Below are 23011 nucleotides of genomic sequence, written 5' to 3' on the forward strand. Positions count from 1 at the left end.
TACTTGAAGGTATTCGAAGGAATTATAATCCGTATTTCATACCATGGAACAAAACAGAAAATGATCAGCTTGATTAAAGAAGAAATAAAGGTGATAAGCACCGACCGACATCTGTTTCAAGTTGATGGAGAAGGTGAAACAACTGAGAAATCATCAAAACAGTCCTATTATTTAATACTGAGAAACAGAAACATGACACACGGCATGAACATAAAACACTGACTCTCTTGCAACATTCCAGTTTTCTTCAAAATGCAACACGTATTAAATAACACCCAATTGAACACAGAAATGATGATTGTATCATTGATAAAATGGTTGTTCTTTACTCCTTTCGGCTAAAGCTTGCCTTTGCAGGGCACAGGATTTCTCGGTTAAGAAGATGAAGTGTCTTCTTATCGCGTCGATCCCCGTTTCATCATAAAAAATATCATAAAAAATCAAAATCGTAAAAAATTGGGAAATTCTACACCTGTCGCGTTGCATGAACAATCATGAAGTCGACAGAAGCAGAAGCTGTTATGCGAGAAGGAAATGCAAGGACAAATGGTAATTTGGTCAATCAAGACCACTTAAAAGATGGATCTTTGTCGACGAACGCCATCAGCGACGAGATATCGGATGGTATATCAAAGCTGATAGATCGATAGGTGCTCTTTATGAAGAGGATGATGGAGAAAATGGTGAAAAATAAGAAGATGGAAGGAGAAATATTTTAAGGGAAAAATGTCCCGAGTCTGACTAGCCCCCTCCGGAAAATATTCATTTCAATCTAAGAGCCATTTGTCATTTAACTCCATAGGTTCATCCAAGGTAACGAACTACCATTTTATCATAATGATGGAATGCAAGTACAATTTAAATCGGTTATTTTCCTGTGATTGATTCGCTGCAAAAGGTATAATCAGCTTCATGATACAGTAATATCACCAAAAGCACGAATCAAGACCTTCTGCAATGAAGTGTGAACACATATCTCCAACATAAATCATATCCTAAACAATATGCACTAACGACAATGAACATTCAATAGGACTTACCTCGTCAGTGTCGGTACCAAAAAATAGTAGATCGAATGGGACTGCTGCTACCAAGTCGATGAGGAACCACCCTTTGAGGTAATGCACTGCTATTTTTCCAGGGTCTGAGACGATTTCGTCATTTCCAGAAACGTAGGTTGTTCGGAAATTTATCAGGATGTCTACGATGAATGTTACGTCCACTGGAACAATTAAGTGGACATTTAGTGTTCAATTAATAAATAGCAATGTGGTTGTAGAGCGTTGGCATTAGCAGAAGTGTCGTTTTATTGAGTTGTTCGACCAATAGGAATGTTTAAAATATGCAGTGAAGGTCAATACTTCTATAAAAATATCGCGAACCGCCCCGGCGATAAGAGTTTCCACTTAGTGGCTTCTTCAGATGTGTGCATGCGAAGTAGCGTCATCACACACGTCACGCACATGCCTTACGTGTCCGAAGGCGTGCGCACAGAGTTACAACCAGCGTGGAAAACATGAATGGAAAAAAACATGAATGAAAAAAAAAAACAGGGATTCTCAAGCAGACATCGATTTTGTGCAAATCCGAGAAAACTGGAAAACGATCTTTCTGCTCGCAAAATTAAAATTATATGGACACTTTTCACAGAATAAAGTAACTTTAAAGTTAATTGAATGTGACTCAAACGACATCTCTCAAAGACATTTTAGTAAATTCGTATTATCGAAGATTGCACTGCTTTTATCTTTATGTTCTTGTCCAGAATGTACTAAGAACTGAAATACAAAGAATGTAAAGAGAAAAGCTAGTTACACATTTAGCTTTGGAAAGTTTTAGTTTTGCGAATAATGGGCAATTCTAGGTCGATGCAACGAGATATGGAGGAAACATTATGACTGTACTTGTGTTACATCTTGCCAGGAGAGTCTATAAATGGCAATTTTACTATGCTATATAAAGGACGTAATGTATGTGAAAATTCATTTTGAAATAGAATTTACATGGTTTAGATTTTTCTAATTACCTCTTTGTTGAAACTTAAATTCCTTAATATTTTTTATTATATATAGTGTGATCCATTTGCTTTAGGGTCAGTCTGCGAAATGTTTATTGATTGTGCGATTTAGCCCGGATTTTTTTTAAATTATAAAGCTTGGTAAACTGCACATTTTAATCAAAAATGGCCAGATGAATTTAAACTTCAAGGCCTACCATAACAGTTTCTAGGAGCACAATTTTAATAAATCTTATTAGCGATTTTTTTAGAAAAAATCTGTGCACGCCACAGGATTGGCCACCTCTCAAAACGGGATTGTACAAAATTTTAATGAACAATTTTAAGTAATGACGATTTTGTAGAAAAATTAAAAATGCACACTAGGTACTTACATATTTTAAAAAATTTATAGTTCATTACAACTTAGTTCTAGTATAACTCAGTCTTATACAGAACAAATTAAAAAAAAATGAAAATTACATAACAAAAAACAATGGAATTCTTGTAACTTCCACCATGTCACCATTTTCTCCAATGCACTTGTTCATTTTACGTATGTTCAAAATTACATTGCGTATTAGCTCTGGAGCCATTTTCACACAAGTACGGATAATTCTAACTTGTAGTTCTTGTAAATTTTGGGGTCTTGACTTATGCACTTTTTCTTTAAGTAAACTCCAGAGAAGAAAATCTAACGGGGTCAAGTGCGGAGATCTCGGCGGCCACGCAGCTCCTGTTGCCGAGCGCACGTTGTCGCCAACAATACGAACAATTTTTGTTTTTGCTCTTACACTTAAATTTTCCATAATTATAATGATTAATAATTTAATTTGTATTAAATGCAAATAAGTTCTAATATCGATGTAGATTTTATTTGTTTGACAGTGAAACGCTCGACTGGTTCTCTATAGCCGACCATGAAATTTTTGAAAATAAGTAAGTACTGAGGGTGCATTTTTAATTTTTCTACAAAATCGTTATTACTTAAAATTTTTCGATGAAATTTTTTACTGGCTCATTTTGAGGGGTGGTCAGTCCAGTGGTGTGCACAGATTTTTTTCTAAAATGTGATTTATTAAAATTTTGGTCTTAGAACCTGGCATAGCAGGCCTTGAATTTTGTATCAACCACGCCATTTTTGCTCGAAATGTGCAGCTTATCGAGCTCTATAATTAAAAAAAAAAAAAATTCGGGCTAAATCGCACAATCAATAAACTTCTTACAGACTGACCCCAAAGGAAATAGGTCACGCTGTATATATTGCCTCGATGTTAGCATTAAAATGAAAGTCGATTTGTTTTTTGACGAAGAAGCGTGGAATAGTTGTAGAATTGAATTTGAAATATGAAGGATGTAATCATTTTTGTCAGAATTTGTCATACAGAAATATTACCACCCTACGTGCGTAAATGCAAAGGAGAATATGATACGTTATTAGTTTAGCCTGTTCATGATGTTTTGGATCGATTCTATCCACGGAGTATATTTCCCTGAATAGCGACATAGCAACTGTTCACTTCAAATTGCCGTAAAAATACTATAAGGAAAATTTTTTAAATTATACTCTGAATTTGGCAAGCTTTTGAAAGCCTCTAATGCTGCTTAGTGATCTCGTTGTCTGACAACGGTTTAAACAGTTAAAACCCTGCCTGTTGCGGGCGACTGAAATATACAGGGTGTCCCACAAGTGTTTCATTATATTTCAGTGGGTAATAGTACATTGAAAAATAATATGACTCCCTATATAAACCATATTCCAATAATGCTTCATTAAGAAGATACAGGGTGTTAAACTTAAAACACACCTGGAATATTTCAACGTATCAGAGTATCAATGAACAGGCGAGCTCAATTATGTATTGAACAAAATGGCCACCAATTTGAACAATTTCTATAATGTCATAGCAAATTAATAATATTTAAAACAAACTTAATATTATTAAAACCATTTAGAGAATATCGTGCATATAGACGGTATTCAATTTTTTACTGGCAAACGATACGTCGGACGAAAAAGAGTCAAGTGAGCATTTTTCTTCTAAATGAAATTAAACTTCTAAAAATAATTTTTATTTTGATAAAAAGCAGTAGCGCACCATGTTTTTCTTTAAAAATGTGCTGAGAGGTGTCCGTACGCACGTCACTGGTGAAACGAAAAATAGCCCTTTTGCATAAATAAATGCGTCTACATTAACTCTCAAAACATGCCAAATTTCACTTACATATCTCAAACGGTTTTGAATATATCAATAAAAGTTAGATTATTTAAGTAAAGTTTAACACCCTGTATCTTCTTAATGAAGCATTACTGGAATATGGTTTATGTAGGGAGTCATATTATTTTTCAATGTACTATTACCCACTGAAATATAATGAAACACTTGTGGGACACCCTGTATAACACATCTAAAAAAATTAAAAATAGTTGGAACACACATATGTAGAAAGATAGAAGTAAATACCTCACAACCCTAATGTACCTAATATTTGTGACGTTCCTGAACATTCACAAAAATATCGTGCCCTTAAGATCAATTGCATGTGGCCCCCCCTTGTCCTCCACTGTTTGGATTTTTGATAAATATCTCAAATCCATTACTAAGGAATATAGATTCTGATATTAGGGATTCGATTTGACACTTAGAAAAATGTTCATTAATAATTTTGGCATTTTCATCGAAGACGGCCGTGAAACATTATGCAGTTTGAGAACAATTGCGCATCTACGCAGCCCCAATGAATTGTGACGTATCACACTGCATCTCACGGCCACCCTGAAAATGATATATTGTGCAACGTTCTTATGCAAGAATTTCAATTCTTTTTCACAATAAGGTCTAACACACAAAGAGAATTGCATACTATTTCTAGTTGAAGTTAAGTGAAAATAACATACATCCTTTATTAAGGGCTCGAAAGAACATTAAATAATAACAATAGCAACGCAGCTGCAAAGAGAGTAATAAATCGGTTCAACGGAGACCTCTCTGAGGCTGAACCTCTCGTCCTTCCTATAGGCTTAAATCATTCTGTCGCTACCAAATACATTCCTAAGTTCGACTTCATTTTAGCTATGGAAGAAGCAGCACCAATCGGATCGGAAGAGCACCGACAAAAATTTGAAATTCGGCAAACACAGATTTTAGATAAATCTTGTTTTAAAATTTAACAATAATCAAATTTTTTGTATAGAAATAACAATATTAAAATCATTCGAGTAGTCGCAAATGATCATAGAGTCAAAAAGGAGCGTGTTATCGATGAGAACAAAATTCGAGGTCCTTCAATGATAGGAAGCATGCTGAATCAAGTAAAAATCTCACAGGAACGATGCAGCGATACGTTTACGACACACTTAAAAACACGAAAACAGTTTCACGGCTGAAGAATAATGCAAATTAACACCTCACAACAGTGAATTACCTAATTCCCATGCTTTTTACCACACTTTACCTGAAGGGTGAGCACCGCAAGAAAGTAATACTTCACGAAACTTTGGAAGTGTGCGGAGCACGCACTTACTTAAAGATCTGTTAATGTTGACAGTTTACAACATGCGATTTTCAGCTTATTTTACTAGTGCGTTTTTGTTCATTTTTAACGCAGTGACGCAAGAAAGCACCTACTTGTCCACTGTCCAGATTTTTTTTCAAAATATCATAAATTTCTTAGCAGCAGACACAAATGTTTATATAGAAAGTTTGGTTCATTGCCTCTGCACGTTAAATTGTTTCGGCCTTTTTGACTGACCACAGAACGACGTAATGGTTGAGAATAACCGAATGTTAGCGTGTTAAAGTCCTATCGAAGATCTCTGGGCCACGCTAAAAATGATGGTCAAGCTGCAAAGTCCGAGTTCGGCTTGAAAACCACAGTGGCTCGAACCCAGCTCAGTGGCGTATGTGACATATTACGTTTAACGTGCAAATTACAATTTTTTTAAACATGTCATGAATCAACTAGTAGGGAGTTCGCTTAAGGGAAAATTAGGGGCACTAAGGGCATGGCGAGGACCACATATCAGGGGCAAATGTTACTCTCTGAATTAGTCAGTACTTGTAATAATTTGCTTTTCTAGAGTTTTTAAATCAAGTTTTTCTCCGTGGAGAACCTCGGAAATTATGTAAATAGAGAAAACCGTTGCTCATTGCTGTGAGTCTATGAGGAATTTTAAGCTTTGAAGTCGTCTAACAGCCCGAAAGACAACACGGAAATTATTGTTGTTCGGACTTCTTGCATGTTGTAAATCACGGCCAAGGGAAGGAATACCCTTTGTTGGAAAGGAGACACATGAGTCCGCGTGTACCGTTTACAAGTGGACAACGGCTAGAAAACATCTGTGCTGCACATGGGGTGCAGATGACTAAGGATCAGGGAGAGAGGCAATGGTGATATACTGCAAGAAGGCAGAACACCCTTGGCAAGTGATCAAAACGGGCGCACTTGATATCCCTCGGGGATTTTTGTTATCACTGTCTTAGTTATTATCTTCGTTACTTGTTACAATAAATAAGTTAAAATCCATCACAACTGAGCAGTTAATTCATCACGCGTACGTGATTCACGACCTCTATTTACCACTGAGCATTTCGAGATGATATGAGGATAGTCATCACTATATCCTACAATTGTCATTACCCAAAAATGCAAAAATATCGTGAACAATCTTACCCTACTATTTCTACAATTTGCTAGTCTGAGGAGACAGGACTGGGATCTGTAGTTATTCATCGTTGAACGATAACAATTCGCTCCAAGTATAATGGGAGAAAATTAGAGCCTTTTAGGGGTGTCCCAAGTAAATTCAGAATTTGATTTTTTTTCACAAAGAGTGTCCTGGATACATTTAAAAAAATATACATTATTGATTTTTCCTCCTCAAAACAAACATGTTTCTTCCATATCAGTAATGTATATCCCCTGTACTGAAACTTTTAATTAGGTAATTAATCAATTCTTGGAAGTTCACCTGTATAAAGCTCTAACTCCAAATTCGCCATTTCTAAACCTACAAAGTCACCTAAATTTCGTTTGAAAAATTGCCTTGTGGAGATATCGAAAATAGCAGTTCCTTTACAAACTAAAGTTTGAAGGGACTTGTTCTTAACGACTTCAGAAGTGTACCGCAAATTTCTCATTATAAGTTTCCTGATTTGGGAACATCTTGAGGGGCCAACTCAAGATTATATCTTGATACTAGCGAAGCATCTTAATCCCCTTAACATGTTTAGATTCATTCAGATATCGGAGGATTTGCAAAATTTGACGATTTCCGTGATTTTGCAAGCTTTTTCGTTTTCCAATTTGACTAACTCGATTTTTTCCAGAGGAAACATCCTGTCTGTTATATGAGATCTGGATTATCCTGATCGATGTCGATATTTTGAACATAAATTTTCTCCATTGGCGACGTGAATTTGACCAAGTTTGATTCAACAAAATTACCCGCAACTTACCAATTAAATCTATAATAACTATGGGGTCTTCGCTGTACTTCTTGTTCTTCCTGTTGTTAAAATCCGGCTCCCCCAATAGAAAGGCCGCCACATATGGAGTAAAAATCGCCGTATACATAACCAGGATTAATATTATCCAATCCCAGACTGCTTTAAAAGGAGAGTAATGGAGGATTGTGTAGTTGTGTATTCTGGGATTCTGTAGCTTGTACTCCGGTAAGACGTCTGCTCCCAAAGACAGAACCTGGAACAAAACGCGAGTTATTAATACATTAAACTTCAATCATATAACGCCGAAAATTGAGTTCGCTAATCGAAAATTTGATCACCTGAGACCATTTTCGCCAGCTCACCATTTACATGAATTATCAACCACTTTAGGTAATTACAGTGTCATAGGGCGACCTTCAGAGTCCCCAGATTGACTTCTATTACAAATTTATCTTGTAACTCAAATAAACAGTTGGAATCGATGTGAGCTTTTGTTCATATGTAGCTGTTAAATCGAATTAATCGTTGAGGATTATTACTGCGGATCGTTTTGCAAAGTAAAGGGGAAGTACAAATATCGAAACTCTAATTGCTCTGAATATTAAATATCATAAAGTGAATACCCTCATGCATGTTGCACCTCATGATTAGTTATTTAAACCCGTTCGGGTTAGTCCAAAACTTTCAAAGTAACTAGTTGAAGTTAGCGTATTATCGACCACCCTATATATTTTCGCAAAGTTTGATCAAACTTTTTACGTCACCAAAATACAGGGTGCTCGAGTTTGTAAATAGCTTATAACATAATGAATGTTTTTGAGATGAATTTTTAATTCTTTTCTTAACTTGTTTGTGAATGACGCTTCTCAACTCGCGTTTCGTGCTTTTCCATAATCTCTCTCACGTTTAAAAACAAATTAAATTACTTCAAAGAGAGTGAAGGAGGTCTTATTTAAAGCCAATTAAAGTAGTAATTAAGGCAAGTATTGTGCAAACGACTTACGTTTCCTATGTTGTTTTTAATATTCCCTGATTCATTGTTATTATGTGGCCCTGCAGTTGGGCTGGTGAGTTTGTTATAAACAACTCCCGCAGGCATTCCATTGCAGGGTTCAACTTTCACTTGGGTGCTCTCCTCGAATCCAGTACCTTTTATCCTCACTGAGCTCCACTTAACAGGATACCCGATTACCGAGGGCCTCTCTCCCCCAATTTCGTATTTCAAACTGCCGCCAATTGCACTTCTCCTCCTTTGCTCAGAATTTGGAATTTTATTTGGGATTTCACTTGAGCCAGCTCCAGAAGCACCCGTGACGGTCTTGTGACTATCACTTGACCTTTTCCCGCTGGAAATTGTACTTCGTTTGCGTCTCTTTGGTATCTTTTCATGCTGACCATCGATGGATGAAGTCACTATAAGCGGGATCTCGACCCCTCCTCCGTCGTCGTCCATTTTATGGATTGTGTAAAATCATTTAGTAAAAATATTTCAGATCATATGATTCTAATGATAGTCTTCGTCAATTTTCGTTTTTATGGGAACGATAGTAGTAATAAGGGTCGAGTTTCTTCGGCTGGGGGTATGGAAGCTGCATATAAGCTCTATTAAACTTTAAGTATTTTCCTTGGGGAAAACTGTAAAAATATCAATTCTCTCTTCCGATACGTTTAACTTGGATATGTACGGATTTATTCGATATTGTCACAAGATTCGTATTAATTATGCTGCGACCTGCTCCTTGTAAAGTGATTTCACTCGCTTAGAGCTAGATCATCGAAAAAGATGAAATGTTTCATTAACAATTATCGAGCTTTTTCAGTATTATTGACAATATGGCGGAGGTAATTGAGTTGCGATTTGCATATTGAATTATGTGTTGTTTTTAGTGACCTATTGAGTACTGATGCAAAATCTATACATTTATCTATAATTTATTCAATAGCTAATGTAGGAAATAAAGGAAGTTTTACGATCATACCGACGCACGAAAACGATAATCAAATAAAGTTCCAAATAATAAATATCCACGTTGTTATTGACATATGCGAACACTCTGTCTCCGAGATGCGGCATTTTCACCAGACTCGTGCCATTTTGCTAACATTCTCAATAGTGAGGAATGACAAGGAAAAATGCTGAGAAAGTCTGAGAAGATGGATAACGAATGAGTAGCAATCACAGCTTTAAGAACTAAAGTAAAATTTCAGGTCGATGTTTCGAAAAAGCGCAGGACATCATAGACTCGTTCGTTCTGCGCTTGAAGTATGTTTGTTAAATTCTGGAACATTCTAGACATAGATTTCTCGCAAATCTTCTCAAGCTTAAACCGACGAGGCGGATTATTAATTTTTGCTACTGAATACGTGAATATGATAATTAGACTCACGTGTTCACCCACTAGCCCATAATTTTGACCATATCGGCAATTTTTTTTTTATTTGAGAATACCATTAGCGATCTCAAAAGAAACAACTAAAAAGAAAGTTCGAAAAGTTTCGTTCACACCAACATGCACATCGGCAAATATCGATAACCATCGAAGTGATGGCAAATTGGCGTTCTGCATGAAAAAAGAAAGTAATTTTTTTCCAGCGTGAAATGTTAACCGTACCAGAAATTTCCAAGAGATGGAAAAGTTGGAGAAAGGGCTAATGTATCATCAGCAAAAAAATCGATACAATGCAGCTACCCAATGAAAAATTCTCGTCTTTTTGTATGAAGTTGACTGAGAACTTGCCACTTGCATATTGCGAATAGACGTGAACGTTACATGAAAATAATGCCTGTGTACTAATGAACAGATGCATAATGGATTTCATTGAAATCAACTGGAGCATTCTGCAGATATAGCAAAAAACATATTTTATTTTCAAGAGCTTCGAACGTCATCGCGTCTACACGAGAGACTTTTTCAAACGATGCTTGAACCAAATCTGAATATATTGGCCTAAGTAATTTCATGATACCATCTTTGACATGTATTTTCGGGACACCTCGTATAAAGCATTAACCCTCATTTTTTGATTTCATACACTTAGTCAATTATTCGTATCGAACTAGGCCAAATCATAGGAGAAAAAGGTCATTAACAAGACGAAAAAAGCACGTCACGTTATATCGAACATCAAATAATGGCATATTCGATGAATTATTTACTTCTCCTTGGCTTTACCAGTATTGATTGATTGAAATTGACAGTTTACCTCGAGTAAATAGGTAGACTTTTATATTCTATTCGCTTTCAGGGGTCTTATAAATGATGGCTGGTTTTAATTATAGGCCAAAGTCTATTAGCAAATGAGAGACTTTTGCTAGCTAAAATATTCGCCTATTGAATTCTTGTTATTATGCCGAGATACGTACATGCATTATAATAATTGGCAATTCTGCAGGTTTGGCCAAAACAGGTTTTAACCTGAATCAAGACATAAGATGTACGTAAAATCGCCGATGCAACACTAACCAGGTAATATATGACGAAACATTTTTCATAGATCACGGTTCCCGTTTCACAAGCTCAAAAATTAACCTGTTGAATAATTTCATTTGAATATGGCGAAGCCCTTAAACTGAGGACCTTTACCTCAACAACCTCAAACTAAATATTCCTAAATGTTTTTCCATGAAATAGCGCAAGCTTGAAGCTACACAGAAGCACCGCGGTAAATCCTGGAAATTCGTCTTTGACTCGGGTTTCTATAAGGAAAAATGATCGTGGCCAAAGCTTCTTGAATTTTCCCCCTTTAAGTCTCATCTTTTTGTTTCGATTTATGAAACTTTGAAGAATTCCTGTATTCTCAGCATTTAAGGAATACTTCAATATCTGGTTTCCCAGTGGAACAAAAAAACCGCTAGGAGGCAACAAAGAACTGAGAAGTAACCTAAATCTTAGCGCACATTGACGAATTCAAATGAATTTTGAAAATAACCATAAGCGAGTGAATTTGCAAAAATGTCGACAGACATTGGCCAAAAAGGCTGTCGAATCTCGCAAAGCGCTCTTTGTTCCATTTTTGGACTATACCTTGTTTATACTGGGTGAGCCGTTGAAGCAGCGGTGGTAGCTCTCATTCCTTAAAATGAGAATTGAAAAAAGAAGTTAAAACTGCAAGCGAAACGTCGCTGAAATCTGCGTGAATGTAAAGCAACAATATTGTTATGAACAACCGTGCTCATCGTGTGAATGGCTATTTGAAACTCTTTGGATTATTGAATTGACTACTCAAACGAGAATCAATAGCCCGAAAATAAAGATTAATGTATTTACACGTATATTTTTATTACCCCTTACTGGAGACCCGACTCTGATATAAAATATCAAACCATTCACGAAATGTAATTACTTAATAATTTAAATGTACACGAACGGTAATTATTATCATTGTTTATCGTGGGTGTATTGAAGATTGATATCGTGCAAATATCATTTCTAGTGGGAATATGTGCGAGGCATAATGCGGGGAAAGTTTGTTTGAACATACACCGAATAAATAGAGAAAATGGGAAAACAACATGCAGATTAATTTTTAAATTCAGCAACGGCCCCACACTATTTAATAAAGCACTTGTCTAAAAATGAATTCAAACCGTGAAATTTGTCGATTTTGAATGGTTTAACGAAAAGCGGTGTATCGTGTACCATTAAATTATGATTCAAGATACTTCTTCCATAAATAACTTTTAAGTGCCGTAGAATTTTTGTCCACTAATGGTTCTGTAAAGACAAACAGTTAATGGTGATTTTGTCGCGATAGTTTCCACCGCAGTCTGCGGACGATACATTTCCAATAGGTGTAACCAATAAAATTGGTATTAAAATCATTTTTGTTTGCGTCAGCTCAATTTGTCACCACATGTGGGCCGACATACCATGAGCCGATATCGGTAAAATATGGATTAAATTGTAAAATAATTTTTTTTTAAAAAGGCTAAACATTATCCACATGTATGGACATCACATTGACTAACATACACTGAAACCTATGTAGCGTAGCTCGATAGTTGCCAAAACATCTCCACTCAAAATTTACTTTAAAGACTTTGATTGCACGTTTTGTGAAACGAAACAAAGCACTACAAAATGTACTTCTGCTCCCTTCTCCCGACACGGCCGTTCCTGAAGTGTCCGATTCACACTAAACCAGATGAATGCAAAAATTCTTAAATCTACGATATTTTCATTGATAAAAAGAATCTTTCCAGGGTTCTTGTAAGGCAAAGGGCGAAGCGATATGTGTTCACACTTTTACGACCGACGTACAAATTTCCACTGAAGCGATACTCGATCAGTTTCAGGACATAAAGGAGAAAAAGCGCTTGCGCTGTAGCTGAAATCGCAGGATTAACAGTGAGAGATAGACGAGTGATCCTGTGGGAGGTAAATGGAAATAGCTGAATGACATTATAGGATTTTCAAATAAAATGACGTAGTGATGGGAAATTTCGGCTCAAATTCTTATAAGATTAATTCCAGATAATTTCTTAGAAATATGTTAAACACTGAGACCGATCTTCCATGTTCCAGTGGTTCCAAAATTGGGGAAAAGCGACAATAACGTCACACAAACGACAATAAATTGTGTTTAGTAATACGCTTAACGCAAATTATCGGAAATTCCCGCATCGCCAGGACTAATATGTTTAATAATCATTAACACATTTGTTAGGTAGTTAGTAAATATTATTAAAGAATTCCTGAAACGAAGAATTTTTGGATGAGCTTCATAGGCCTATGCAGGCCATACTGTAGTATCTCCGGTAGTTTTCGAGATGTGAGTCACTTGAGAATATTCCTCGTGAAATTTTTTTCTACATTCACAAGGCCTAGTTTGAAAATAAAGAAGCACTTTTAGCTGGTATGAATCCTGATATTGTTTATGTTCACATTCCCTTGAAAGTTCGTATTCAAAATTATTGGATAGTTGAATGAATAAATGGAACACAATACCACAATACGAAATAGCCGCCACCGTTAGTTTGCCCCGCAGTGGGGTCCAAATAATAATTAGAAACCATGAAAATCGAGGGAATATACCTAACAAAGCGAAACCGGGGCGCCAGAGAAAACTAAATGAAAGAGATGTTCGGATACCTTTAATAAAAGTCATTTCAGAACAAATGTTCACAAACTTAAAGGAAAAATTGAAAATACTACCGCGAAACAGTGAGAACGTTAGGATCACATGGCTATCCTGGAAGAATGCCAAGAGAGACACCATTGATATCTACGGGAAACAAAGAGAAAATACTTGAGTTCACTCAGGAACATATAAACAGAAGTTTCAACTTGTGTGGAAAATGGTTCTCCTTACCGATCAGAGCAAGTCGAATGGTTTCGAATGTGATTGAAAGGGACAAATGCGGAACGAAAAGTTCAAATCTCAAAATTGAATATCCACAATTACACATGGAGGAGTCAGCGGTACGGTTTGGGGTTCAACGTCTGCGGCTGGGGATAGGAAAATTGAAGTTTATCGAATTCACAATTAACCATAGGAATTATTCGAAAATATTGCAAGACACCACAAGTTCCAGAAGTACAACTCGGCAAAGGTTAGATTTTCTAACAAGATAACGATTCGAAGCCTACATCTAAGATTTTTTCCGAATGAATTCTACGCAGGGTGTCCCAGAATAAGGGGGTCAACGCTTAATCACACATCCCTTGGTCAAAAATATATCGATTCATGGTTATATACTTATACACGAAATTGTCTTCTTCTGGAGACACAAGTCTCACTTTTTTCAAACATTTTTGCAAATAAATCGAAAACGGCTAGATGGATTGCTACGAAATTTGGTGTATAATCAGCTGCTTGCGAAATTCTAGTTCTTAGATGGTCTTCAATTTGAGTAGGAACAGCATATACACGAAATTTTAGCGCACCCCAAATGGAAAAGTCGCAGGGAGTTAGATCTGGAAATCTAGGTGGCCATTGAAGAGGGGCATCGTTCTGTCCATTAATTATTTTTCGTTTAATGGAGGCTCCGAATCAAAATTCAATATGAGATTTTAAAAAAAGTTGCGTAACTGACTGGGAATTTCATTAAAAAAAAAAACAACCGTCTGCTTGAACGAATAAAAAAAGTTCTCGTGCATTTAACATTCGACCTTGTAGCAATTGACTACTGCCCCTGGTGGTTTTACCACAATAAGCCCCGTCGAATGTGTCCCGAGAAGCAGAAAGATTATACACCAAATTTCGTAGCAATCCATCTAGCCGTTTTCGATTTATCAGCAAAAATTTTAAAAAAAGTGAGACTTTAAGAGCTTGTATTTCCAGAAGGAGACAATTTCGTGTATATCACCATATATCGACATATTTTTGCCCAAGGAACATGTGGTTGAGCGTTGACCCTCTTATTCTGGGCTACCCTGTATATTGTACCCCATTCCCCCCCTCAGTCGCCCAACTTGAATATGAGCGAACATCTATGGAGTGTACATCCTTAAAATTATTTTTATGTTTATTAATTGTACAATAAATTTTCTCTTAATGATTCTGTGGGGTCTTTCTTTAATTTAATGGGATTCTCATCATTTAACGGGTCCTACATTTTACGCTCATCGAAAATGCACTCCACCATGACTCTAGTGTTTCTTTGTTTCTTAGAAGGATTCTATTATTTATATCTTTATGCATAGAATTAAGGGCCTTTGTTAGATTCTGGTTGAATATTGTGTAACTTTAAAAGTCTGAATTGAAATAAATTTTGGCCTAATTCAAGGCGTTGATTAGCGCTTGTGTGGTCAGGTTCGTGCTAGTTGTTATGCCGCTAGAATGAAATCGAATTTAGACACATGTTTGGAACTAACAGAGTACTTTCAGGCTCTAGAAAGAAAAAAAATCGGTTTCCTAGAGATTTCATTGGTCGCATTTATTGCTAGCTTCGCGGTTACACTGTTATTATTGGGTTGTTCGATAATTAATGTCGCTTTACTCTCATAGGTGGTTTAATTAATGCATATCGAGTAATAGCGATCTCGTCTCTTATATTATTATATGCCACTTTAAAGGTTATGTTTTAGACTTTTTCCGATCGAAAATTGAACGTGACTAGTCAAAACAAGAAGTTGTTTAAAATTTAAGTTGAAGATGGAGAATAAAAGTGAGCATTATCGACACGTGTTATTATTTCACTTTCGAAAGGGCAAAAACGCAGTACAAGATCAGAAGAAATTGTGTGAAGTTCATGATGAGAACTGCCTTACCGAACGCCAGTGCCAGCGTTGGTTTTCTCGCTTTCGTTCCGGAAATTTCAATGTCCAAGATGCACCACACGCTGGACGCCCAATCGCCATTGATAACGATAAAATAAAGGCCTTAATCGAAGCTAATCGGCGTGTGACAACTCGAGAGATAACAGAAAAGTTGAACATACCGAATTCAACCGTTTCTCTGCATTTAAAAAAGCTCGGGTACGTTGGCAAATTGGATGTTCGGGTTCCTCACGAATTGAAGGAAATCAAATATAGAAGGAAATTCTCCTCACCCAACGCATTAACGTATACGATTCTTTGCTACATCGTAACCAAAACGACCCACTTCTAAAAAGAGCCATAACGGGTGATGAAAAATGGATTGTCTACGATGACGTAGTCCGAAAGCGATCATGGACCAAAACAAGATAGACCTGCGCAATCGACGTCCAAAGCCAATATTCATCAAACGAAGATTTTGCTATCTGTGTGGTGGGACTGCAAGGGTATTCTGTATTTTGAACTGCTTCCGAGAGACCAAACTATTGATTTGAATGTTTACTGTCGTCAGCTATCGAAATTGAACGAAGAAATCAAAAGAAAACGTCCAGAACTCGCCAATCGCAAAGGGACACTGTTCCATCATGATGACGCTAGGCCCCAAACGTCTTTAATAACGCGTCAAAAATTATCGGAACTAAATTGGGAACTGATACCTCGTCCACCATATAGCCCTGACTTGGCTCCATCAGATTATTATTTATTTCGTTCACTTCAGAATCATTTGAATGGTAAAAATTTCGATTCTGATCCAGCCGTTAAAAACGGGTTAAATCAATTTGTTACTTCTAAAAATCGAAGCTTTTTCGAACGTGGAATTTTCCAACTTGCCGGAAGATGGCGAAAGCTCATCCGCCAAGATGGCCACTACATCGTTGATTGATATTTATTATTAATAAAGTATATCCACTTTGAAAAAAATAAAAAATACGACATTAATTATCGAACAACCCAATATTGTTGTTGAATATTCTTCCGAGCCCTTAGCAAAGGGTGGGTATTATTTTCAGTTATTTTTAACTGCAAATAATGCGCACTTCCACCCCTACTTGTGCGTGAAGCTGCATTTTCAAATAAATTAATAGGGAAAAAACGGATTATTGCATAACAATTGTGGATAACACATTTTGTTCGCAATTTCGCTATAAATCTGAATTCGTTATTTACGCCAATGACCTTGTGACCCACAGTACTTTTGTGTTCAATACGGAATTTTCAGCTCCATCATCACTTTTAGCTTGGATCAGTGCACTTCAATGTGGACACAAACATTCTCTTCTTCCAACAATTTAATTCTTTTCATCCACCACGGCATTCCAGACCCAAAAAAATGCTGCAACAATTCAATATCCAGAGACAATGCACAGCAAAGCATTCATTAGCGAAATGTGACGGTCTAGGTATGGAATGGTCAGATATCGTTTTAATGGAAATCAACACACTTTAGGCAAGTTCGTGGTTTAACTGTGGAAGCATTCGTTTTCGGCCAGCCAAGGGGGAAACTGCCAACCTTTCCGAAACAGCCTCCACGAGACCAAATTCCAGGTTTTCTTCCTGTTTCATCTTGAATAAAAATGATAACAACGTTATTTAATATTTCTAAAACCGCTAGAGACTGACAATGTTAAGCAGAAAAGGAAGCGGCGAATCTAAAAGAGAAATAATATACAGGGCGTTCCGTTTAATATGTCGTAGTTACTGGTGTTTTTTTTTACTTAAGGTAGCGTTGCTGACAATACTTTAGGTCGGTGAAGCGTTGCTGATTAATTAAATCTGAGCAATTTAAGAATAACTGGAATGGAATCAAGATTGGGCTCAAATGCAGGTGTAATTGGTTTAGTGCTATAATCATGATAATTTTCCCAGTCCTTCTAGAAATTCTGCAATAACATTACGCACAACGTTACAGGTGCCTTTCTGGCACGAAGGCTTTAGTTACTTTCCTTTCGGAATTGCGAATCTCGCTTATTCGTAATTTTTTCTGGATTTATAAATTACAGGAAATGAATATTTCCATCCGATCCACGATTTTCGACCATCGCAACGAAACGTTCGAAGCCAAATTCCACAACTATTTCCATTGTTGCAAAACTATGGAAAACATTTTTCGGCAAACTAGGTGCCTGCGACAAGACGGGTATGGACCGAAAGGGACAATTTCTTCAGTCAGAAGTTCCCTCTCGATTCAAAAACTTTTATTTGAGGAGAATACCTAATGGGAACGTTCCCGAAGAAACAGTTCATAACTGCAGCATTTAAAATATCGGAGAACTTAATTAAATAGTTAAACGGGGTGAAGGTCAGATGAATAATAAAGAGAAATATACATGTTATAAGCCTCATATAAATTCATATTATGCATAATGTGTTATGCAGATGCCAGTATGTAGCCAATGCAAAGCTTTGAAATTGAACAACCTTTATAGTCGATAAAATGTAATAAATAGTTTGGTGACTCGATATTTCACCTCGTTAAGATTAATAGTAAAATAACATATAAACAATTAACAGGTTAAATTCATTAAAGAGAGACAAATTGTTATGGCTTAGAATTATTTATTGTCAGGGGAAATAGTTTAAAAATAGCAGGGAATTAGGTGTGTTATTGCTTGTTTTCTTGGGCTGTCGAGCAACTCAAGAAGCTTACCAACCATAACTTTCATTCGGAAATCAAGCTATAATTCCTTACATTACTGGAAATTTTCATTCTATTTCCGATATACGTTTTTGCAATTGCTCACGAAACTATGAATGTCCCATATCTTGCATGAAAAATGAATTTTCTGTCGCATCAATTACAGAACTTATTGTAGAGTTGGTATTTGAAAACTGTGATATTTCCACAGTTTTGCCATGATTCCTCAACGGAAGAGACGTCCCGAGATAAGCTAGGTTAAAAATAACAATACAAAACAACTGTTGACGAATGAAAATTGCAAATCCAAGAACAATGTTATTCCTGGAAATTTCATGGACATCAAAATACTACACAAACCTCTGTGACATTCTTATTAATTCGTTCTTGATGCTTCTTGTCTTCGACAAATTTGCTGATTTCGTCGAGAATCCCCACTGCGGGGTCCTGACTAGTCCGTTTGGAGCTCCAAATGCTTTTCCGTTGGGACTTCCTGCCCCCTTCGGTATGAAATTTGCTCAAATTCTCACCGTTTCCTGTGATCTTCGCAGAATTATGTTTGTTCAGCCCTCCCGAATGGCTCGTGTAGTTATCAAGGAATTTATCGGTAAAGTACCTATAACAAATAAGACGAAATAAAGTTCCTCGGTCTTTTGAATTTGGTCTAATAGTGCATTTACCCGGCCTTTCCTTCTTGAGCAAAATTATTGCCTTCGTTATTCTCATTATCACAATTCTCCATAAAATTGATGTATACATTATTGCCACCGCATTTCTCTGATGAGACTATGTTGTCATGGTCGTTCCAGGGATCGTAATAGTGCGGTGTAGGGTTATTAAGTCTGTATAATAAACTCCCTCTTAAGCTATAAGAGGGCTTCGGGGAGACTTGACATCGTTTGGTATGTCTAAAATGTCGAGAAATAAAACACCAAGCGATTAGAGAGATTTCTACAGGTTTTCCGCTGCGTGAACCACAGAAAAAGAAAATTTGGATTTTGCTCGCGCTCTTTTCTCCTATAAAAAAAAATTAGTTGTGCAAAGTTCGCAGTCCTGCTCATAATCAAAAACCCCGATTAAGTTACATTCAGAGGGGATTATCATTGTATTTTTTTTCATTTCGTGGCCATCAATCTTGAGAAAATTCCAATAAAATGTATAAACAATTTGAAAACATTGCTATAAATTTACCACAAATGTGTATTACTTGAAACAAGATCAGGAATAATGGACATTCCTCTTATTTTGTCAAAAAATCCAAGTCGGATTCCGTATCTCCAAAACGGGACAGAAAATGAAATTTGCAAATTTTCTGAAGGAACCTACAGTCACTCAAAAAAGTATCCGTATGGCCGGAAAAAAATTCTGTAAACCGTAACTTTTGACTGATTTTGTTCAAATTTTGTATAACGAAAATTCAAACCGAAACTCAATTTGCGTAATTCAGCAACTTTTGAAAATTTAACTTTTAGAGTACTTTCCAGCGTTTTGAAAACTTCTTGTGCGGTGGAAATTTTTCAATGTGGTTTTAACATTCTTGTAGAGGGGATTTTTCTTCATATATCCTGAAAATTTGATCAATATCGAACAACAAATGAGGGAGTTGCAGCCTTTCAAAAACGCCAAAGAGTGACGATTTTCGCGCAAAATGACGAAACTTTGACATTTTTGACGACTTTAAAAAGCTGCAACTCCCTTATTTGCGGTTCGATTTTAATCAAATTTTCAGGATATATGAAGAAAAATCCCCTCTACAAGAATGTTAAAACCACACTGAAAAATTTCCACCGCACAAGAAGTTTTCAAAACGGAGTTTGTTTTAAACGCTGGAAAGCACTCTAAAAGTTAAATTTTCAAAAGTTGTTCAATTGCGCCAATTGAGTTTCGGTTTGACTTTTCATTATACAAAATTTGAACGAAATTTGTCAAAAGTTAAGGTTTACAGAATTTTTTTTCGGCTGTACGGATACTTTTTTGAGTGACTGTATGACGTTTGAACTGCCCTGCTGAACTCATTTGTGAAAAACTCATCCAAATCTGTAATAATATATAGGCTCATAATTCCACAAGAGGTAAATTTGGTATGGCCACGCTTTTTGAAACATCCAGTATTTGCACAAGACATCGTGAAAACTGAAGAATGCAGAGAGTACCAAAATTGTCAGGCGCACCATCGGATTTTAATGCATGGGCCAAAGAAAATGGAAAAAATGAGATAAATCTTACTGTTGGTTGAAGAGGCAAAGAAAGGAATCTAGTGTGTGAAACTTGACTACTTTAAGGCGATTTCAACAAATCCAAAAGATGGTAGTTTAGCGTTTTCACTAAAACTTTTGTCAATTTAGAAAATAAATTAATGAAGATGAAACAGAGAAAATTAAAATGATCGTTAAGAATTCTCGGTTAATCAACTAGAGGAGCTACGAAAGTGAAATGTTAGCAGCTATCTACATAATCGTCTTGTGGGAATTTGCTCATTTTCTGTTAGGAAAAGAAAAAAGTATTCACTTCTTACCTTCCAAGTTAATTTAGAAACAACTTACCTGCAATCTGTATGACTAAGCGTACTGTCACTGCTACTAATAACTCGGTTCTTGTAAGTCTTCTTACTCTTCCTGTCAACTTTCGACTGAGTTTCAAAATCGTCAATGAGTTTCCTTATAATATTAAGGTTTTCTTTCGTTTCCATATCACCGGTAGAGTTTTTTTCCACTTTTTTTTTCGAATTGTTCGCCTGTATCACCATGTTTCAGAAGATCGCATGAGCTTCCGATTTAACATCTTCGAAACGTACAATTTCGTCCACTATTAAGCACTCGATAAAATTTAACGTGACGAAAGACTTTTGCAACATACAAGAAGCAGCTAGAGAGCGCACAATCTGTAATGGTATGATACGCACATTTTAATTTTTAATTCACTAAATATATCACAGATACTTTGGACAAGTAAACATCACAGGAGCGAGTTCTCCCCTATGAAATTCAAGGAAATCACAGTCATACTGGCTTCGACAAGAGTTGTAGGTCCCTGAATTGATTTAATAAATTTAAATGCATAATGTAACATCGTTCAGGAGTCACGCAATGCCACCAAGGTCAGAACATGTTTTATAGGCATAGCCGAAGAAAAATGCCGCAATTGTTGAGGGTTAATGGCGATTTTCTTAGCAAACAAAAGACACGAAAACGAGGGGTGTTATAAGATGAATGGGCACCATAATTTCATAATTGAGTAAATCGGTCTTGGACAGAGGGGTTGCGTGCCATACTTTCTAGATGTTGGAAAAAAATTGATATTATTCGCTGACTGACTGTCCTTTCCGATCAGAAGTGTTAAAATCTGCAAATATAAGTAATGAAGTGATATTTTGAATGGTCACTGTATGAGCTTCAGGATGGTAGCCGGTGGTTATCAATGTAATAGCATAATTGCGTCCCTTCGGTGCTTTTTCTTGAATCGAAATTCCAATTAAAGCTTTTAAAAACCAATTCGATTTGTTTCACATTTGTACGGAAGGGGTTAAGCTCAAGTTCATTTTAGGCTGGGTTAGTCCAATTTGCCCTTAACGCTGACGCCTAAACCATTATAGCTTAATTAAAAGATATACAGGGTGTTTCCTAACTACGTTTAAAAAATTTAAAGGCGTAATCCTCGACTGATTTTGAGTCAAAAATGTCTAATAAACATATGTCCGCAAATGCCTTGTTTCCAAGATACAGGGTGTTGACTGAAAGACGTTGAAAAAGGTTTGGTGGTATTTACAAACTTGTTTATTGTTAGTTTTTTTTTGCTACTTCCACTCCTATAAACAAGATAGTCAGTGTTATTTTGGTGTTTTACTCTCTAAAGTGAAAGAATTTAGTTCTGTGTCCCAAAAATCGGATTATACCTCAGTTTTGAAAATTTTTCAAATGCCCAATTACACTAACCAAGAAATGGCCAATGCGGTTTTCGTTTACGGCCTTGCTGATGGTGAGTGTTTGGCGGCGAGGCGCATTTACATGGAAAGGTTTCCAAACCACCAAGCTCCCAACCACCAAACCTTCAAAAACCTCTTTCAACGTCTTTGTGATACAGGATCTCTTATGAAAACTCCAGGAGGAGGAAAGCCGATAACACGTCGAACACCAGAAGTGGAGGAAGAGATCTTAAGACGTATTGAAGAAAACCCCGGAATTGTCTTTTCTAAAATTCAAACATCCAAATTGAGTCATTTTGGAAATAAAATCTCTTTTTCTTGTCACATTTCAACGCCCTGTATCTTGGAAACAAGGCATTTGCGGACATATGTTTATTAGACATTTTTGCCTCAAAATCAGTCGAGGATTACGCCTTTAAATTTTTTACACGTAGTTAGGAAACACCCTGTATAAGTAAAAGTATTCTTTTGCATAATGAAGCTGATAAATATAAGGTAGGTAATTAGGGCGTTGTTCCTAAACGCCATTTTTGTAAACCAAATGCAAAACTAAATATGAACTTCGTGTCTGCAACATGTTCGCATGTTCTCCTATACGATTAAATAATTCATACTATTGCATACTATGTATAAACATGTACAGTTAATTAGAGCTTCAACACATTTCAAGGGCAAAGGCGCAGGCTCTCTATTATTCCATTATCATTAATCACTGCTGGGTCCTCCGCCGTTATCCATACTTTTATT

At 36.4% G+C, this 23011-nt stretch overlaps 1 protein-coding gene across 13 annotated transcripts in view; it reads right to left on the reverse strand.

The window, feature by feature from the left end:
• sei (seizure) overlaps positions 1–23011 on the reverse strand; it is an 83224-nt gene that overhangs the window by 18131 nt on the left and 42082 nt on the right. For 12 of the 13 annotated variants that reach the window (XM_066297861.1, XM_066297860.1, XM_066297863.1 and 9 more), the window contains 2 exons: positions 7456–7699; positions 1041–1222 (listed from right to left, as the gene is read on the reverse strand). In XM_066297861.1, the coding sequence (XP_066153958.1) occupies positions 1041–1222; positions 7456–7699 (426 nt within the window). Of the gene's footprint in view, positions 1–1040; positions 1223–7455; positions 7700–18702; positions 18959–19022; positions 19251–20885; positions 21864–23011 lie in introns of those variants that run through there. The other variant, XM_066297862.1, reaches the window with a different exon arrangement.

The sequence above is a fragment of the Euwallacea fornicatus genome, chromosome 29 (assembly GCF_040115645.1).
Source record: "Euwallacea fornicatus isolate EFF26 chromosome 29, ASM4011564v1, whole genome shotgun sequence".
Classification (NCBI taxonomy): domain Eukaryota; kingdom Metazoa; phylum Arthropoda; class Insecta; order Coleoptera; family Curculionidae; genus Euwallacea; species Euwallacea fornicatus.